Below are 17369 nucleotides of genomic sequence, written 5' to 3' on the forward strand. Positions count from 1 at the left end.
ATATCGTCTGTATACCTCCTCCAATTGGAGATGAATTGTAAATGGGGGTTGCGTGGTTGGTTGAAGACGATATCTTGTTCGAAGAATCCGCAGTAGAGTGAAGCAAAGCTGGGTGCCATCTTGGCTCCCATGCTGGTCCCCGACACCTGGAGATAGAATTCAGAGCCAAAGAGGAAAAAATTGGAGGTGAGTACAATCTCAATAATTGTGATTTTCTTCTAGTATCTATTCTGGCTGAAGTATCTATTCTGACTAGATTTTCTTCTAGTATCTATTCTGGCTGTTTTTATTTGAAACTAAAAAGTGAAGCTTGTACGAACCTCCATCGTCCTCCAGGGTCGTCTGTCTGCTGCTGCAGGGCTGATGTGGGACTAATCCCGGCTCCTTTCATGTGTCCTTCCTGTATGCTCCTGTCCCTGGGCGTGACCTCTGACCTTTTACACCAAAGCACCACCTCTCTTTGACAAAAACACCACAGTCAGCAAACCACTACTGAATCTGTCGCTCACTGTTGAGATATCAAAGAGATTTCTTCAGCAGAGAGGTCGCGCAGCCAGCTCTGTGCAGTGGGTAGAAAAAGGAAAAAAAAAACTGCTGCAACATTTCAGGTCGGTGCCCTCGAGCTGTTGACAGTGAGTGGAATAGTTCATCTTCAGATGAGCAGCGAGCATCAACACAAGCAGCCAACAGAGAGGTCAAAGCGCCCTGAAAACTTTACAGAAAAGCCCTTTAGCGGTGGTGCGTGGGGGAGTGGGTGCTCTTCTTAAGGATGCTTCAGCAGCTCTGTACTTTAAAGTGCGATTTTTATTTGACGTCTATCACCATCCAACTTGAAGTACCGTACAGTACATACTGTGAGATATTTAAGATACTGAAACACAAAACACGGCCGCATAATCGATTAAAACCAACTGACTGTCCGACTTAAATTAAATATTCCTGGTCGTATTCACCAAACCACCTCAAAGTTACTCTGACCAACGTCTCCTGACTATTAAACCATGAGTCTAATGAATGAGTTCCCTCAACTCATTAAATTCATTTTCTACAGAAACATGATCAGCATACGTTTCCCAGCATGAATTGTTCAGAGTCTTAAAACTCTCCAGACCCGTTCAGCTTTTGTATAATTTGAAGAAAAACACACAATGGAAAGTGTGCGTGTGTGTGCTATGTTTTTAATCAGCTTTTTTAAGCACAACTCACTGTTGCTTCTTTTTCCAATAATGAAAGTCAATATTTATTTATACATCACCAAATCACAGCAGGGGTTGCCTTATATTATAGGACTCTTTAATGGATCCAGACTCTGCTCTGTGTGTAATATTAAAGAACAACTCTTTGCTCTCATACGCTTTTAATTCAACAGGGCTGCGAGAAACTGTAACAGGAAAGTGAGCATGATTCAGAAGTTGCTGAGGAGCAACAAACTTATCTTTTTGACATAATTAAAATAAATTATTCAGTTTTCATTCAGTGACCTCACATTTATTTTTTAAGGCAGTAAGGAACCTGACTTATGAACCTGAGCTTCTCACATGGTTTCAGTTTAATAACTTTGGCCCAAAGTCGGCAACTTATCCAAAGTAACTTTTTTTTTTTGCATTTTTATTTTTTAATGTTTGTAGCAGGACTTTAGTTTTTTATCTTCTCTATTAATAAATCACCTCCTGACCTGTGGGGTTAGGAGTTTGGACTATGCAGATATAGATTGTTAATGAAAATGCTGTGGCCTTATAATCTGCAGAACAAGCCGTTCATACTTAAAGGATTCAGTGCAGTGGAGAGTCTTTACTCTGCTAGAGAAGCTTTTAAGGATGCGAGTGCTTCCTCCTCCACCTGCAGCTGAGAAACCAAACCTGATCCCTCTTAACGTTTCCCTGCTGCCATTTGAATTCCACTTTGCAGGTCGGAGGTGTTTTTTAATAATAGCAAAAAATGTCCATTAATATTTATAACACCGTTTTGCTCCTCATGCCGTGTGTGGGGCCCCGGGGCCGTTCGCCCTGCCTGTTAGGTTCCTCATTCAGCGGAGATATTTTACACTAATGCACTCCCCACAGAAAACCTCACCCCACCTGGTCCTTTAGAGAGAGAGAGCGCCCCGACATGGAAGACGACAGAGACGGACGGAGAAAGAAGTGGAGGATGAGCAGTGAGTAATGAGAGCAAACGGCTGCTACGCCCCCTAACCTGATATCTCATGCAGCTCAGCTCTCAGGAGCTGTGCTGCTCTTATTAATGCATCACACTAAACTTTTCCCTGATTTTAAAAACTTGTACTACTTATTATCATATAATTGATTCTATAGAGATTCATGTATATATTTTTTTCCTCCTCCTCAGTCTGGCTGGGTTTCCTCTCCTGGTTCTCCTGTCCCACTGTGTGTCCTACTGCCTGCAGCACAGTCCATATTAACATATACTCTGCTGCTGGTGAAGAGGTGTCCAACCTGGGGGTCACGACCTCACCTGTGGTTCACAAGATCATTAAAATAATAAAAAACAAGACCTTAAAAACTGTAAATGAGAAAAGTAAGTCTGGTTGGCCTTTTGTGGCAATAATAGTGTTAAATACTGTATATAAGATATAGTAATGAGAAGTGGCTCCATCTCACCATATAACAATTTTATCATTTAAAGTTTTTTGTATTGTATTATATATTCTGTCTTCCAGTGCGATTCTGATCTTGTTTTTTCTAAGACTTTCTTTCTTTCTTTCTTTCTTTCTTTCTTTTACTCCTGCAACAGCTACTCTATGGAGTCCATGTTAAAACATGCATATAAATGCAAATTACAATAATATTTTACATAAATACATACATGAATACAATGTGTTTCTCAAATGACTTCACATGATGTAATAACATGAGATTTTACAAAACGTTCACACACAAACTTATTATTCTCAAATATAAAGATGGATAAATGTGCAACTGCTACACAAATTTAATATTACTGTACATCTCACATGTGAAACAAACTGGGCAAATCGAGACCTCTTACTCACTTTCATGTGTTTGTTTGAAACCTCATAGACAAAGTTACCATGAGTTACAGTAACATAGAGTTATTTTATACAGGTATTTATGGTTAATGTTGAGCACCTTCTATTAAACTGACATGTCCCATTGTGTCACAGTGAGTTCAGGTTGTTCTATTACTATTGTTTTCAATTCTGCTCCATAAATAAATATAATGTTATTTATGTGTTTACCGCCAATCTTCCTCCTCCTCCTCCTCATCATCATGTCTTTATTTAAGGACATAGACCTGAGTTATTGTAGTTTTTTGGTATTGATATAGAGATATGTGGGTATTTCTTATATAATGAGCAGCTTTTCTCATCCTGTGGTGTCCTGAGATGAGTTTAGGGAGGTGGGATCTTCCTCCCCCTCCTCTTTCTCCTCCTCCTCCTCCTCCTCCTCCTCTGTCCCTTCATGTGTTCAATGAGAACAGACATGATTATTGTCTTTTTCCATATTGATATAGAAATGTTTTGTCCTGGGATTAAGTTTGGGGAGTTGTGATCCTCCTCCTCCTCCTCCTCCTCTGTCCCACCATGTGTTGGGGCTGGAGGAGAGGGCCGGGTGACGTCACGCAGGGCTGGTCTTGCCGTTTATTAGCTCGAGGAGCCAAGTGCCAGGTCGCGAGAGCTTCACACTGCAGCTCTGTCCGGCCGGCGGCAGAGGGGATGTCCTACTAACTCCACCAGAAACTTTCTAGAAAACTTCAGTCAACAGATTAAAAACAGAAAAAGAAAACGAAAAAAAAAATTGAAAACACTGACTGACTGACTGACTGACAAAAGTGTCGTAACTCGCCTCACTCTTTCTTTTAATGAAACTTTAACTACTTTATATGACTTTTTGAAACTTTTTAACCTGAAACAGAGGCAGCGCTGCGCATCCACTCTGACAGGGTTTTTTTTTTCTTTTTTGAATGAGCCGGGTCACGCTTGCGCAAAGAGTTTTTTTGTACTTTTTCTTTTTTTTTTCTCTCACTTTAATTTTTAAAATTTGACGTTGGGATAAAGTTTTTTCTTTTCCGATTTAAGACTCGTGATGGCTGTCCTGTCACTAGCGTTACTGCTCCTAGGATTTGTATTGACTTCAGCCGACAAGGTAAGTGTCTAACAGCGCTAACATCATCCAGTGTGTTAATATGAATTATTAAAGCGCTGCAGCCGCGGGCGGCGAGAGGAGAGGAGAGGAGAGTCTCTCCGCTGCTGCCTGCACAGCACACTGCCTCCTCTGTGATTTACATGTTGACACTGCACACGCATGAGTTTAGCCTGTTACATAACACATGTGAAATAGAGGCATTTTTGTTTTAAAGCAGTTTTACAAGCAGCTCGGCCCTACAGTAAAGTGGCTGCTGCAGGGCGGTAGTGTTGCTGCTGCTGCTGCTGCTGCTGCTTGGAACATCTCAGCTTCTCAGATCATGATTTTGTTTTTGTTTCCTTTCCCCCCCCAGTGGCGTAAAATGGCTTTTAACGAGCTTTCTCTTCTCTTGCAGGCTGGTGAAGTAGATAGAGAGGGTAAGTCCTGCTCATTTCTTAATAATTAGAAGGAAGTCGCGAGGAAAAAAAGGGGCACAGGAGAGTTTCCTCCGAGAAAACTCAGGAGGACAACTCAGTGCACTGAGATCAAAGTGGGAGGGGAGTTTGAGTTGAGTGTGTGTGGGTATGTGTATGTGTGTGAGGAGCTCTGTAATAGCTACACCCTCCCCTTCATACCCTCCTCTACCACCCCGCTATTCCCCCAACACACACACACACACACACACACACTCACACACACATGCACACTTATATTACATGAGCAAACTGCTTCAAGGGCTTTGTTATACAGGAAAGAAAATTCCACTTCTAAATCCTGCACATCTGTTATTCATTCTGAGGTTAAGAAACAAGTGAGCTGCAACAGTGTCCACGTAGGATCCTTTTACACCCGCTGTTATCTTCTGAACACCTCAAGGGCCCTCACACAGCAACATGACAGTTGGCAGTCAGGCACCGTTGGGCGCTAGTTGAGCGTTTGTGGTCGCCCGTCGCCCGCGTAGCCTCCACTCGGCCATTATCAGCCTTGTAAAGCAGCCACTTCGCCAATTTAGTGTGGTTTCTATTCATATTTCACCTTCTGCCACAAGTGGGTACGAACCATTTGTATGGAAATTTAGCTTTTTTAGTGGCATTTAGAAAATAAATTTTGGTTTGAATCAGAGGATAAGGTTGTTGCATCTTCTGTTGTTCAGTTTCAGACACAAAATGATGCATGGACAGACCCAAATATCCAACGCTAGCTTGTCTCTAGTCCAAGTCAGACCCTGATTCATTCCCTGGCTAATAGCTCCTAGAAGCACTTGTTGATTTTTCTCATCCACAGTTTGCAAAGTGCATCTGGCTGAAGGCGCAGACCAAGTCCAAGTTGCTGAGTTTGCCTTGTCGTTAGGTCACATCGACATGGGATCATGTTCCTACCACAAACAAACTGCTACAGGATTAGTTTGTGACCGGACTGGGACCGCACCCAATGGCTTGATTGTTTTATTCTGACCTAACGAATTGCACCAAAGGAGGGGGAAAAGGAGCCAGAGTCGGATTCAACCAGACTAAACAGTGTAGGTCTGTAGAGAACCTGTTGCATTCAACAGGTTGGTCTTCTCTGGTGTGAATGAATTTAATTATCAGGGTTTCTTGAGCTTTTCTGCCGTATCTTGACAGGACAGTGCTGGTATTATAATGGTTAAGAAAACTCCACTGTTCCATCATAATAGAGAATCTGGGGAAAAAAAAGCTCTGAGAGGTCTGGTGCGGGAAATAAAAAATGTTCTTGCACCTGAAACCACTTCCATCTGTGGAATCAGCATCAGTTCAGGAGTCATGGAGGTTTTATGTAACGACTGGCCAGGTGTGTAGAGGTGTGAGAGTATAAGGCATGTGTGAAAACAGTTTAAGGTTAGAAATACAGTCTGTTTTTTCACCCCTTGCAGCACCTTTATCCATCCCAGAAGTTAGATGATCGTCGGCTGAAGTCTTTGTGGTTTGTTCAAGTCCATCGGTTTTCAGATTTAGTTGAGGCATCACTCAGTCGTTGGTTGGTTGCACAAGTTGTTTGTGGATAGTTGTGTGTATCAGGGCTCTTAAGGCCTCATGGTCCTCCAAGCAAGGTGTTAGTCAGGTGCCAGCTGATCTCAAGCCTTTCCCCCTCAAAAAGCCCTCAAAAGGCTTCATCATTTGTATCATTGCATCTCACTGACCCTCCTTTGAGTTATCTGTCTGGAACAGCTATTAAAAACCATCTCATTTGTGTTACTACAGTCATGTTGGTGTTGGTTATTGTCTCTTTGGTGTTTGCAAGTTCACAAATTGGACCGGTTTTTGTTACTGCTAGATGTGTGTCTCAGGTAGTCTACTTGAAGATGAACACTATCCACTCAAATGATTCATTTGGTGTTTTGAAGGTGGATGGTTGGGCGTAAGTCAGTTTCGTTGTTCCATAGGTTAGGAATCTGGTGACCTGGGAATTTCCTCACTTGTCTTTATCTTTAAGCACCAAGTTGTCATCATTCATGAGGACGACAAAGGCAGTTTATCTTTTTGTGCCCAGTACTGTAGGTGCTGTCTCTGTAAATACAGCAACTAGGAAAAAAAAGGTCCATTGATGATTTAAAGCCCATCTTGGTGTACTTGGCACTTCTGGGCTCATATGGCACATCGCTCTTGCCCTGGACAAGTGGCCATTGAGATGTAACACTGAGATGTGTTTTTGCAGGTTGAGAGCATAAGCCATTGAAGAGATTTCAAACCTCTACAATAAATGTCAGGGTCTGGTGTCAGACCCTCACAATCAAAGAACAAGTGTGTCTTTGGGGAGCTGCCATTTTGCACCAATGTTCAACAATCATGCAAATGGAGAAATCCATCACAGCAAGGGGCAGAGAGAGTAATCTCTCCTCTCACGGGAGCAAAAAATAGACCCGGCGTAGTAAGGGATGCCAGTTTTACTTTTGGTCTTTGTCTGGACACGAGCTCTGCAAAAGCAGTCCACAAACTTGGCTCTGCTGAAGTGTGGTCAGACAAGGCTGAATGCACAGCTTGTGTGTTTTTGAAAGGTCATGGACCAGAAATGGTCTACAGTTGCAGCCTTTAATCTATCAATAACCTCAAGTTTATGAAGCATTCCACTTTTTTCAGATCTTAAAATTACATTTTGATTAAGAAATAAAAGTATTTCTCCATGCACATGTGCCAGCTTGCTTGCTAACAATCATATCCATAGTTATACTGAATTGTTCTAAGGTTAGAACATCCAATATTTACCATTAATAAGCAGCATAACCTTCTACAAATTATATTAAGTGTTTCATCAGAGATGATATTAGTTTCAACTGGTTTTAGATAATAATTCTCCATAAATCAAGCAAAGTCTTTCCCACTTTGATAGAATTCATCGTTTTGAATAGAGACACTGTGGGTGTATTGTGAAATGACATTGACAGAAGCCTTTTTGTGTGACAGTGAAGGATGTATGCCAGTGGGCATTGGAGTGGACGACCTTTAGTATCTAATAGACAGAGCATAAGTGCTGTCTGGGCTCTCTATTCACTCAGGGTATTTCATCTTTCTATCAGAACTGTGGCTCTTTTAAATAACAGCTACAGACTCACAGTCAATTCAAGACATGTATAGTAGCTGCAGAGACTGATTGTACTGATGGAGAGTAAGCCTGTGCTTTTTTCCTACTCAAAATAAACAGATTCCAGTCCATGGTTCAATATTTGCAGCTCAGGGTAGTAAATCTAAGGCACTGGAAATTAAGACCTGTTCAAAATAAATGTTCCTTTAAAACGTTTCATGTTTCATAACCTCAGCGTTCAGCAAAAACATCACTGCAGATGAATTTCAGGCAGAACGGTTTCTATAAATTTGCTGTAATGCCATTTCATTAGCTCGAGCTGGACTAAACCTTTATGCATTAGTGGATCATAAAAGAATTTAAAGGCCTTGTAAACACGTTTTTTCAATCAGCTTCTTGCCCTGAGCAATGAGGTCCTACATGAACACAACGTTATATTGCTCAATTCTGTGCTTTTTTTTTTCCACTGGAAATTGAAGTGGGTGGAACCGAGTTTGGAAAAGTACCAATCAGGAGGTAGCTATACTTTGAACTGAAATGTTCCGATGATTGGGTGTTTGTGAGTCGTTTAGTGTTGCATCTCTCTATTTCTTATATTATCAATATATCAAATGACAATTTGAAAAGTGTCATTTGATGAATCCATCTGCAGGTTCCTCTTTTAGATGTAACCAGCTACGTAGTGAACACATTGGAGCATTTAGCAGATAAAAAAAGCCAAATATTTTCCTCAGGTGTTTGTGGAGACCAAAACAGAGCACATACTGGACTTAACGTTCATCCGGTGACCAGATACAAGAATGTCGATCATTGATAAAGTTGCTGCAAAAGCAGTAAAGTGTGAATAAGCAACAGTTTTTCAGTCTATAAACACAGAAGGTGATGACAGAGCAGCCAAACAAACTTCTTCTGCTGCTTTAATGAAGCAGGCAGTGAAATAATTGGATTTCTTGACACAGAGGAAGCTTCCTAAAGAGATGGAGGTTGTGATCTGAAATTAAAAGTTTTCCTGTTTAGTAGGGGCCACCACAAAGATAAAACCATTGGGTCTCCGGTGGCTGCTTAACTATAAAATCCACTATGTACTCTGCTAGTTCAGCACTTCACTCATGAAGCAGCAGCTGTATAGAAGTTCTGCTTGTGCTAGCACTAACCTAATGTACCTGTGAACAAGGTGCTGTTGTCAATGAGCTGCTGTGAATTTGAATTAGAGCCACTGGTTTTCTGTGAATCCCTTAAATGCAATCATTAAAAAGTGTTTAGAGGGGTCATTATTACTAAATGTAAAGGCTAAATGGCTATTGCTGAAAAATAGCAGCCATGAGAATGTGTTTGAAGGATTAGATAATTAACTTCTTTTAATTATTTATCAGTTATTCTCCCCAAATGAACCTTTGATGACCGCGCATTTCGTCATACACATTATAAAGAAGGAAGATTTGAGTCCAGGTTTTCGTGCGCATTTAGATAACCCTAGGTCTGGATGTACAGAAATCTGCTCCCCTCTTTTTTCTAAGTCAGGGAAATGGCCCTTGAGATTAAGGCTGGGCCTCCTGAGGATTAAGCAGTGAAACCTTGCTCTTGCAAATGCACACTAATGAACTGAGCTAATTCTTGGCTTCTCTTTGACCCATGGCTCTATAACTTCTTCATCCCGTAAAGATTTGTCACACTCGCTTTCTCACAAAAAGCAAACTGTGGGGAAATATGTAAAACCCTTATCTAAACTTACATCAACCCTGCACGTGTTGCACAACCTTTTCACATATCGGTATCAAACAACTGACTCTGTGTCATTCATGTTTGTGGAGGGAGTAAGGTTAACATGATGTAACTGTGAGGTATTTGCTCTGTCGGACGTGGAAGGGCGTTTGATGTTTTTTTGCATGTTCAGTACCAGACACGTGCCGGCAGTTTGCCTTGGCTGTGGAGTGTTGACAGAGGAGCATTGTATCCTCTTGATCTGCTGAAGTCGGTGTGATCGAGCTGCTTCCATCCCTCAAAGTTCAGCCTTTTCATTTTATCAGTGTGTCTTGTCAAATGTGTGTTTTCATCACATGCACAGAGCATACACACTGTGATTTTTTAAAGCATGTAATTTCCTAAAACGTGTAATTTTAGTTTCACCATTGACACCTGTTTGAAAGTCTTCTATAAGATAATGACATGGTTTCAATATTCATGTTGGATTTGTTTTTTCCAACCAAAACCAACCAAGACATTTTTTTTTAAAGTGTCTGCCATTCCACACATTTTGAAAAGCAAACCGAGCTTGGGTGGAAATTTCCTTTACACTGTGTCCATGGATTTTCTTAGTAAAATCGACTAGACCGCAAATTTGCCAGTGAACACAGGTCTGAGGGTTGATAATGACTACCATCCAGAATGGGGATGCATATTTTTTGGTGCAAAGTATTTGCTTTGGACATGTAAAAGGCAGTAACAGCTTATGAGGAACTCCTACACACTCCACACTCAACTCTTCACTCTGTAGTTACATTAACAGATCTAAGAAGCAGCATGGTTTTTAGAAGACACATTAGAGTCTCTTGGATGTCTCTGAACTTCTGCTTGTGTGTGTGCACCTGTAATATAGAGCAAGGCCGTACTTAGAGCGACGATAGCTTCAAAACATCACAGGGATCTCATTAAAAAGATCAATGGAATAGCATAGCATCTCTAGCAAAGAAACACAGACAAAACAGGCAAGTGCCACCAAGAACCAGTGCAAAACCTGAGGCAGTACTCAAATTGATTTGCTCGTTAATGCATTAGATGATAGAGAGTGAATCAATAGCCTACATGATTCATTCATTGTAATTAATTTGGCAAAATGAAGTTAAAAAGCGCCACTCTGTAGGGCTCAGATAGCAAAACGAACCACGGCCCAGACCTGACCCATATACAGGATGATTGTCAGATACTACTTCTGCATCTGGGCCAGTTCTGGCGCATGCACATAGAAAATCTCTGGGTTGTCAGTCAGCACTGGTGGATAACAGCTGGAATGAGCCCAGATGTGGAAGTAGATGAGAGCGTCCTGGCCCGACGACTCTGGAATTATGTCGAGCCAAAAGTTTCATTTTGTATCTTGGAGAGCCACAGATTTCAGTGGGATGTTTTTCTCTTCACATCACATGGACATTTGTTATTCTTTCTGTGCTTCCTGCTGCCTTGAGATTAAATTAATGCCTCGCTGTCATCGTGTTGTTTTTTTTTTTTTTTTACAGACCAGTTGAGGAGCCGTCTGAAGGAGTATGGCCTGGTCACGCCCTTCAGCACCGACTCTCACGGACACTACCTGTCGCACCTGCTCTCGGCCACGCACAAGCAGCGCGTCAAGAGGGAGGTGTTTTCGTCCAGCGAGGGCGAACAGAAGCTTTTCTTCAACATCACCGCCTTCGGGAAGGAGTTCCACCTCCGCCTGCGCCCCAACAACAGGCTGGTGGCCCCCGGCGCGATGGTGGAGTGGCACGACGAGGTTCAAGGCTTCGGGAACGTCAGCAGCGACAACGCCGGAGTCGCCGAGGCCGCCGTCGCCTTGGGCGCCGTCAACCAGACCGAACCCGTCAACGGGACGGAGAGGATACTGCGACGCGAGCTGCTGAAGACGGATTGCACCTTTATCGGCGATATCTCAGACGTCCCCGGGGCCTCGGTTGCTATTAACAACTGTGACGGGCTGGTAAGTCCTCCTCAGCCATAAAGCTCCACTCTCCCCCGCCCCCCTCACCCCCTTGTCTTTTCATTACAAAAGTGCCGTGACCTTATCAAGTGACACTAAGGGATTTTAGATGTCCGTAACTCCTAAGTTTTAGCCTTTATTTACGTCAGCACTCTGCATTTTTACAGCACATTGTTCCCGGAGATATTCTTCAGGCGGGCAGACGAAATAGCTTTTTGTGCAGAGGTTTGTCACGGGTGAGTGGCCATGCATTGCGGCAACAAACCCGGACGGATTTTCCCTCCAACCTCTTCCCAACATAAAACACGAGTCTCCTTTGTGCTCCACAAAAAGTCTGCAGTCCTATCCTGCCCATCACCCCTCGTAAAACACTTGAACAGTAATTGAGAAATGACCTGGGCCAAAATATCCTAGAGTAAGCCAGCGAAACATCCCAGGAAGTCTTAGTTAGCCAGAACCTAAAGTCCTTTAAAAGAAGTGCAGAAACGTTGCAGACTTTTAAAGATGCAACACAAAGGACGGACCGTAACTTTCACTCCTTATAGTCACCATGTTAAGAAGTTTAAACGCAATAATGACGCTGGTGTTATTTCATCCTTTTATTATGACAGCGGTTCTGCTGCGGAAACTGAACCAACAGTGAATTCATCCTGTTAATAAGCCCTGTGTGTAGCTGCGGTCAGATATTGCCTAAGTGTACTTTATTCCTTAAGAGGAAACAGGTGGGCTGCTCCTGCTCTGACTTTCTATTGAAGTGCAGTGCGTTTGTTTCCCCCAGAGGTCGAGAACTGGTAATAAAAAAGTAAGAGTCATCTCATGTCTTCATCTTCTTAGTGAATTTAATCTCCGGGGGAACGGACTGACTAATTTGTGTCAGAGTAAAAGCCTCATTGCAGCTTATAAACAGAAGAGTTGACTCCTCTCAGCTCGGAGGCGTGTGCCCAACATGATGTCAGAAATCAAAAATGCATCCACAGAGTCATTTCAGACTAAACTACTCTTCCCAACAGCATTTAAGATTGTATCACCCGATGCAGCAGTTTGGCTATTTTAGATATTTTCAGCCACATTAGCAGAGTAGCAGAGTAGCAGAGCGTTTGGAATGAAGATTTCATCTGTCACTTGGTCCAGATTAAAATATCTGGATGGACTGACTTTGGTTTGATCTTGGGACTCCTTATGTTGTATCACTAGCGCTCCAAATTCATCACTTACCCAGTGGATTACATCTATAGTTGGCCCCAATAACTTGGCAGTTTTCAGTTTGTCTAATATTTTGTCCAGCTTTTCTTTTACTACGACTTTTGGACCAAACAAAAACTGAATGTATGACCAGTCCTCTCTATAATTATACCACAATAACAAGATGTAGGTGCTGTTGACTGGTAAAAAATTGATGCTCGGTTTAGTCGAGATAGATCAGTTGGTGAATGTGTGTTTTTGAAACTTATTTCTGGGCTACAGTTCACTCTTTCATCCTGGAGCGCAGTGGAGCTGTGGTGTCACTGGTTTGACAGTGACCTGCTAAGGTGATGGAGAAAGGAACTAAATGTGTTCACCAAGACTCCTGATCATTGGTGCAGCAGATAAATAGGATGTTTTTTTTTTTAAAGGGTGTGAATGGTGATTGTAGTTTTCGCTTGCCTGGATAATGATAAGTGATTGGCCTGGCATTTTGGCCAATGGTAGAGGGGCTGTAGTTACTTACACCGTGCTCCACTAAGATGGTGAATGTCAGCACTGTACCTGCAGATCATCAGAATATTTGCATTGTCATTGTGAGCGTTAAAGGGATAGTTCAATAGTTCAGTGGGCCAATTTGCCAAAATGTTGAACTATCCCTTTAAGCGTCCGTGCATAACTGACGCTCCTTATCTTTATGACATACATTAACCTTCGTCTTGTGTTAGCTTTCTGCTACCATCTCTGGTGTTAGGGTCAGTTTTGATCCGTGTCTTAAATCAGCTTTAGAAAACACTAAAAACTTTTTTTTTTTCATCCAATTTGTTTTTCATCTCTTGGTTACATTGTTAGGCTTCCTTATCCATGGAAATGTTGGTTTTAAATATTTTTGGTATCAGTATACCCCTTGGCTTCAGTTTCGCCTTCCTATTGTTAGCTTTCTGCTCCCATCTCTTGTGTTGGGGTCGGTTTTGACCAGTCTTAAATCAGTCTTACTAAATCAGCTGTAAAACACACTTTTTTTTAAAAAATATAAGTTCCTGACAAAGTCAAAAAGCCTTGATGCAATAATCAAATTTATGTGATACTTTTATGCATTAAAAACCTAAAAACGGGTCACTGGCGACGCTAACACAAGAGGAAGGTTAATTAGTGGGACTTTTGTGAGGGAATAGAAAACAGAAAAGCCTCTTTTTTAATTATATACCACCTTCATGAGTCTATTGTACCTCAGTGAGCCTTGGAGTTAAATCAGACTATTAGAGTTTAAGGTTGGACCGGTGCTACTGTATGAATAGACCGCCTCTCACCTGAGGACCACAGAAAATAGTGAGTCATGGATATGGTAGAAGTGAAGAAAACCTTCATTTATGTCAGAGCGTGGCAATCAGTATTCGCTTTTGAAAATCAGTGTGTGGGTCCCCTCAGGACTTGACTCTCAGCTGGAGGCCAGGAGCTGCTCTGCAGGGATTCACTTTATTCTCACCACGTTAAAACAGCTGTAACAGGGGCAGCAGTACATACGGGTAGAGATTCTCACAGGCAGGCGTGTGCGTGGGAGGTTTTGACAGTTTTGCTGGCCAGCAGAAAAAACTGAGGCGAGTCAGTGTGTGTGATACCGACCTGGTGGGAGGGGGGTTTTCATGTAATATGACCTGTCTTCTCAGGAAAACTTCAACATGTTGACTTACAAGAAGAAACCTGACAGGTCCTGTTATGGGTTTAGCGTGAAACTCGAGTCAACCGTTATGTGACGTCAGAGGAACAACACACAACATTTCTCAGCAGATGAAGGTCAAAGTCATATGGACGGGAAACTGAAAGGAGAAAGTGAAAGGATTTAAGTATTTCAATTCCAGATAATAAGAGCTACAGCAAATGCACCTTTTAAAGTCTGTTTTTGATAAATACTGTTAAAAAATACTGTGCTCTTGAGGTTCTTAATGGTAAAATATGCCTGGCAATAACAAAGTAACTTTTCCATCTAACGTTGAAACAGATTTGAAAACACTCATTCTGGCCTATGAAAAACATTCAGTGAGGCTGAAGGAAGCAGTTTCAGAGTGAGGCAGGAATAATGACAGTGGCGTCAGTCTAAATGAGACGAGACTGAAATGGCAAAAGAGCGTTTTCCTGTCTCTGGAGACTCATGGAACAGACACTCAGTAAACAGGTCGTCTTCAGAGGTGACCTCATGTTGAGCTAGAAGACCCAGAAGTCCAACCAGCATTTAGAGCTGCAATTATACTGAGTGTCTTTTCTTTTTCTTTTTCTTTTTCTTTTTAATCAATCGTACTGTTATTACTTTCTTTATTAATCATTGATCGCTAACATGTTCCCCAAAGCACAGGGATGTCTTCACATGACCTGTTTTGTTCAAGAAACTGAACCAAAGACATTGAATTCAAAATGATCCAACAAACCAATTGCAGTGTCATCTTTGATTATCTCTAAACGACAGCAGCACATGCACTTTGGTGTATTTCTGTTATAATGGTGCAGTGTTAGATTTCCTATTGTCAGTTCATTCCTTATTGTGACTGACCAATGAGACCAGTCTGGACCAGTTACACCAATGAGACCAGTCCTCACAACTAAGACCAGTTTTGACCAGTGAGAACACACTTGACCAATGAAACCAATTCTAACCAATGAGACCAGTCCTGACCACTAAGACCAGTTCTGACTATTTCTGACCAATGAGACTACATCTGACCAGTGAGAACCAGTTCTGACCAGTGAGACCAATCCTGACCACTAAGACCAGTTTTAACTGATGAAATCAGTCCTGACCACACTGACCAATGAGAGCAGTCCTAGCCACTGAGACCAGTCCAGACCAATTACATCATACCAATGAGAGCAGTCCATACAGTACCAGTGAGACCAGTTCTGACCACTAAAATCAATTCTGACCACTAAGACCAGTTCTGTCCACTAAAACCAGTTTTAACCAATGAGACCAGTCCTAGCCACTGAGACCAGTTCTGACCAATAAGACCAGTCCGGACCAATTACATCATACCATTGAGAACAGTCCACACAATGAGACCAGTTCTGACCACTAAGACCAATTCTGACCATTTCTGACCAATGAGACGACCAGTGAGACCAATCCTGACCACTAAGACCAGTTTTAACCAATGAGAGCAGTCCTAGCCACTGAGACCAGTCCGGACCAATTACATCATACCAATGAGACCAGTTCTGACCTCTAAGACCAGTTTTAACCAATGAGAACACACTTGACCAATTAAACCAGTCCTAAATTAAAACATTTTCCCTCTAAACATGTGTATCATCCAGACTTCTCTTAGATCACCTCTACAGCTGCTGGATAATTGGTTTTAAAATATTATGAGTGGCTTGATGGTAAATAACAATTTAACACAAATTGAATTTCTAGCACCGGTTTTATCAGCTCAGATTAAAGCAGAAGGTTGCTGTCTTAACAAAAACAGAACATGAATATCCAAGCGCACACATCCAAACAAACATCAAGATGATATAGATTGATTTCTTCCCAGAGCTACATTTTAATTTCCGTTTGACTTGAAAATGAATATTTTATGCTGCTGACAGAACAGGGGCAGAATGTACAATATGAAAACAACTAGTCTGCCTCGTTCACTCTGAAAAGAACAACTGTAGTGTGTCTAAAAATAAAATAATAGCAAATGCCAAGCACATGTCCATAAACAAAGATAATGCCAGTCAGAGCTGTAGGTCGGGACCATGCGCTGCAGGATTCAGCCACTTCCTCTGATTGGAGGAGGAGGAAGCAGTTCATCACTTGGACCGACTCGGTCTCTCCAAGTCTTTTCTTCTCTGAGACATTTATAGTTGGACCTCGCAGGAGATTCAGGCCTGAGAGAAAGGGGGCGGGGGGTGGAGGGAGGGATAGAGGGTGGGGGGCCACACAGGATGTGAGAGTCCTGCTTTGTAAATAGTGTTGTGGCAGGATGTCACTTTGAAGACGCCAGCGGCCATCACAGGTCAGTCAGCTTTTTGCCCAGCGGAGGGATGATGTGAGACGGCTGCTGCTGCTGCTGGACGGTCTCCGTAGGAACGTGGAAGCAGAAACAGACACGATAGGAAATAGTGAATTGAAATCTGGATTTTCTTACACACGAAAATACCTAATGGTGTTAAGGGACTCGGTTATGCACTGTCATCATAAGCTCATTTGTTCCTTTTCCCCCCTTCGTTTCTTCTCTTCACTTTCTCTTACCAGATTCACTTTCTGAGCTGTCAACATCACTCACTGCAAACTGCAGCAGGAGAATGCAGAAAAGGGACAAAAATAAAGCACTGAAACGTCCTAAAACCATCAGAAAGCTGAGAAATATTGTGATTCTGGGATGGAAATTAGTGAAAACCTAAGGCAAAATCCGATTCTCTTCATAATAATAATAATAATGCCGACGCCTCAAAACAAATGAATCTGACCGTTCCCTCGTTTCTGTAACTGATTTGAAATGAGCACAGGCACTTTTCCTGCAGCTCAGTTCTGCTCAGACTCCAAATTTTCTTGTCACTTTCTGTGACTGGAGACATTTTCTGTTCTGTCACCATGAAAGAAGTTTTCATTTGCTGTAAATTGCAATGATTGGTGCTCTGACACAGCAGGAAACAACATATTTAACATGTGATGGGACACGACAGGAGGAGATGTCGATAAATGTCTTTTTTATAGAACTGAGTGCTTTTGGTCAGAAAATTAGCAAAAGGAATTCTCTCTGTTATTCTTCTCAAAACATGGTTTGATTTTAAAGGAAAGAAATGCAATATTTAGACTAAGACATAACTGATAACAAAGATTTAGATAAAGTCTGGCTTCTGGCAGCAACTTAAAAGAGACT

The 17369-nt window shown here is 41.9% G+C and overlaps 1 protein-coding gene across 1 annotated transcript in view; it reads left to right on the plus strand.

Moving 5' to 3' along the window:
• Positions 1-17369, plus strand: part of adamts3 (ADAM metallopeptidase with thrombospondin type 1 motif, 3) — a 222104-nt gene that overhangs the window by 34803 nt on the left and 169932 nt on the right. Inside the window, exons 3-5 of the mRNA XM_085785926.1 lie at positions 4058-4124; positions 4519-4540; positions 10871-11325. Of these exons, the coding sequence (XP_085642052.1) occupies positions 4058-4124; positions 4519-4540; positions 10871-11325 (544 nt within the window). The remainder of the gene's footprint in view (positions 1-4057; positions 4125-4518; positions 4541-10870; positions 11326-17369) is intronic.

The sequence above is a fragment of the Trachurus japonicus genome, chromosome 9 (genome assembly GCF_045865225.1).
Source record: "Trachurus japonicus isolate A0001 chromosome 9, Traja_1.0".
Classification (NCBI taxonomy): Eukaryota; Metazoa; Chordata; class Actinopteri; order Carangiformes; family Carangidae; genus Trachurus; species Trachurus japonicus.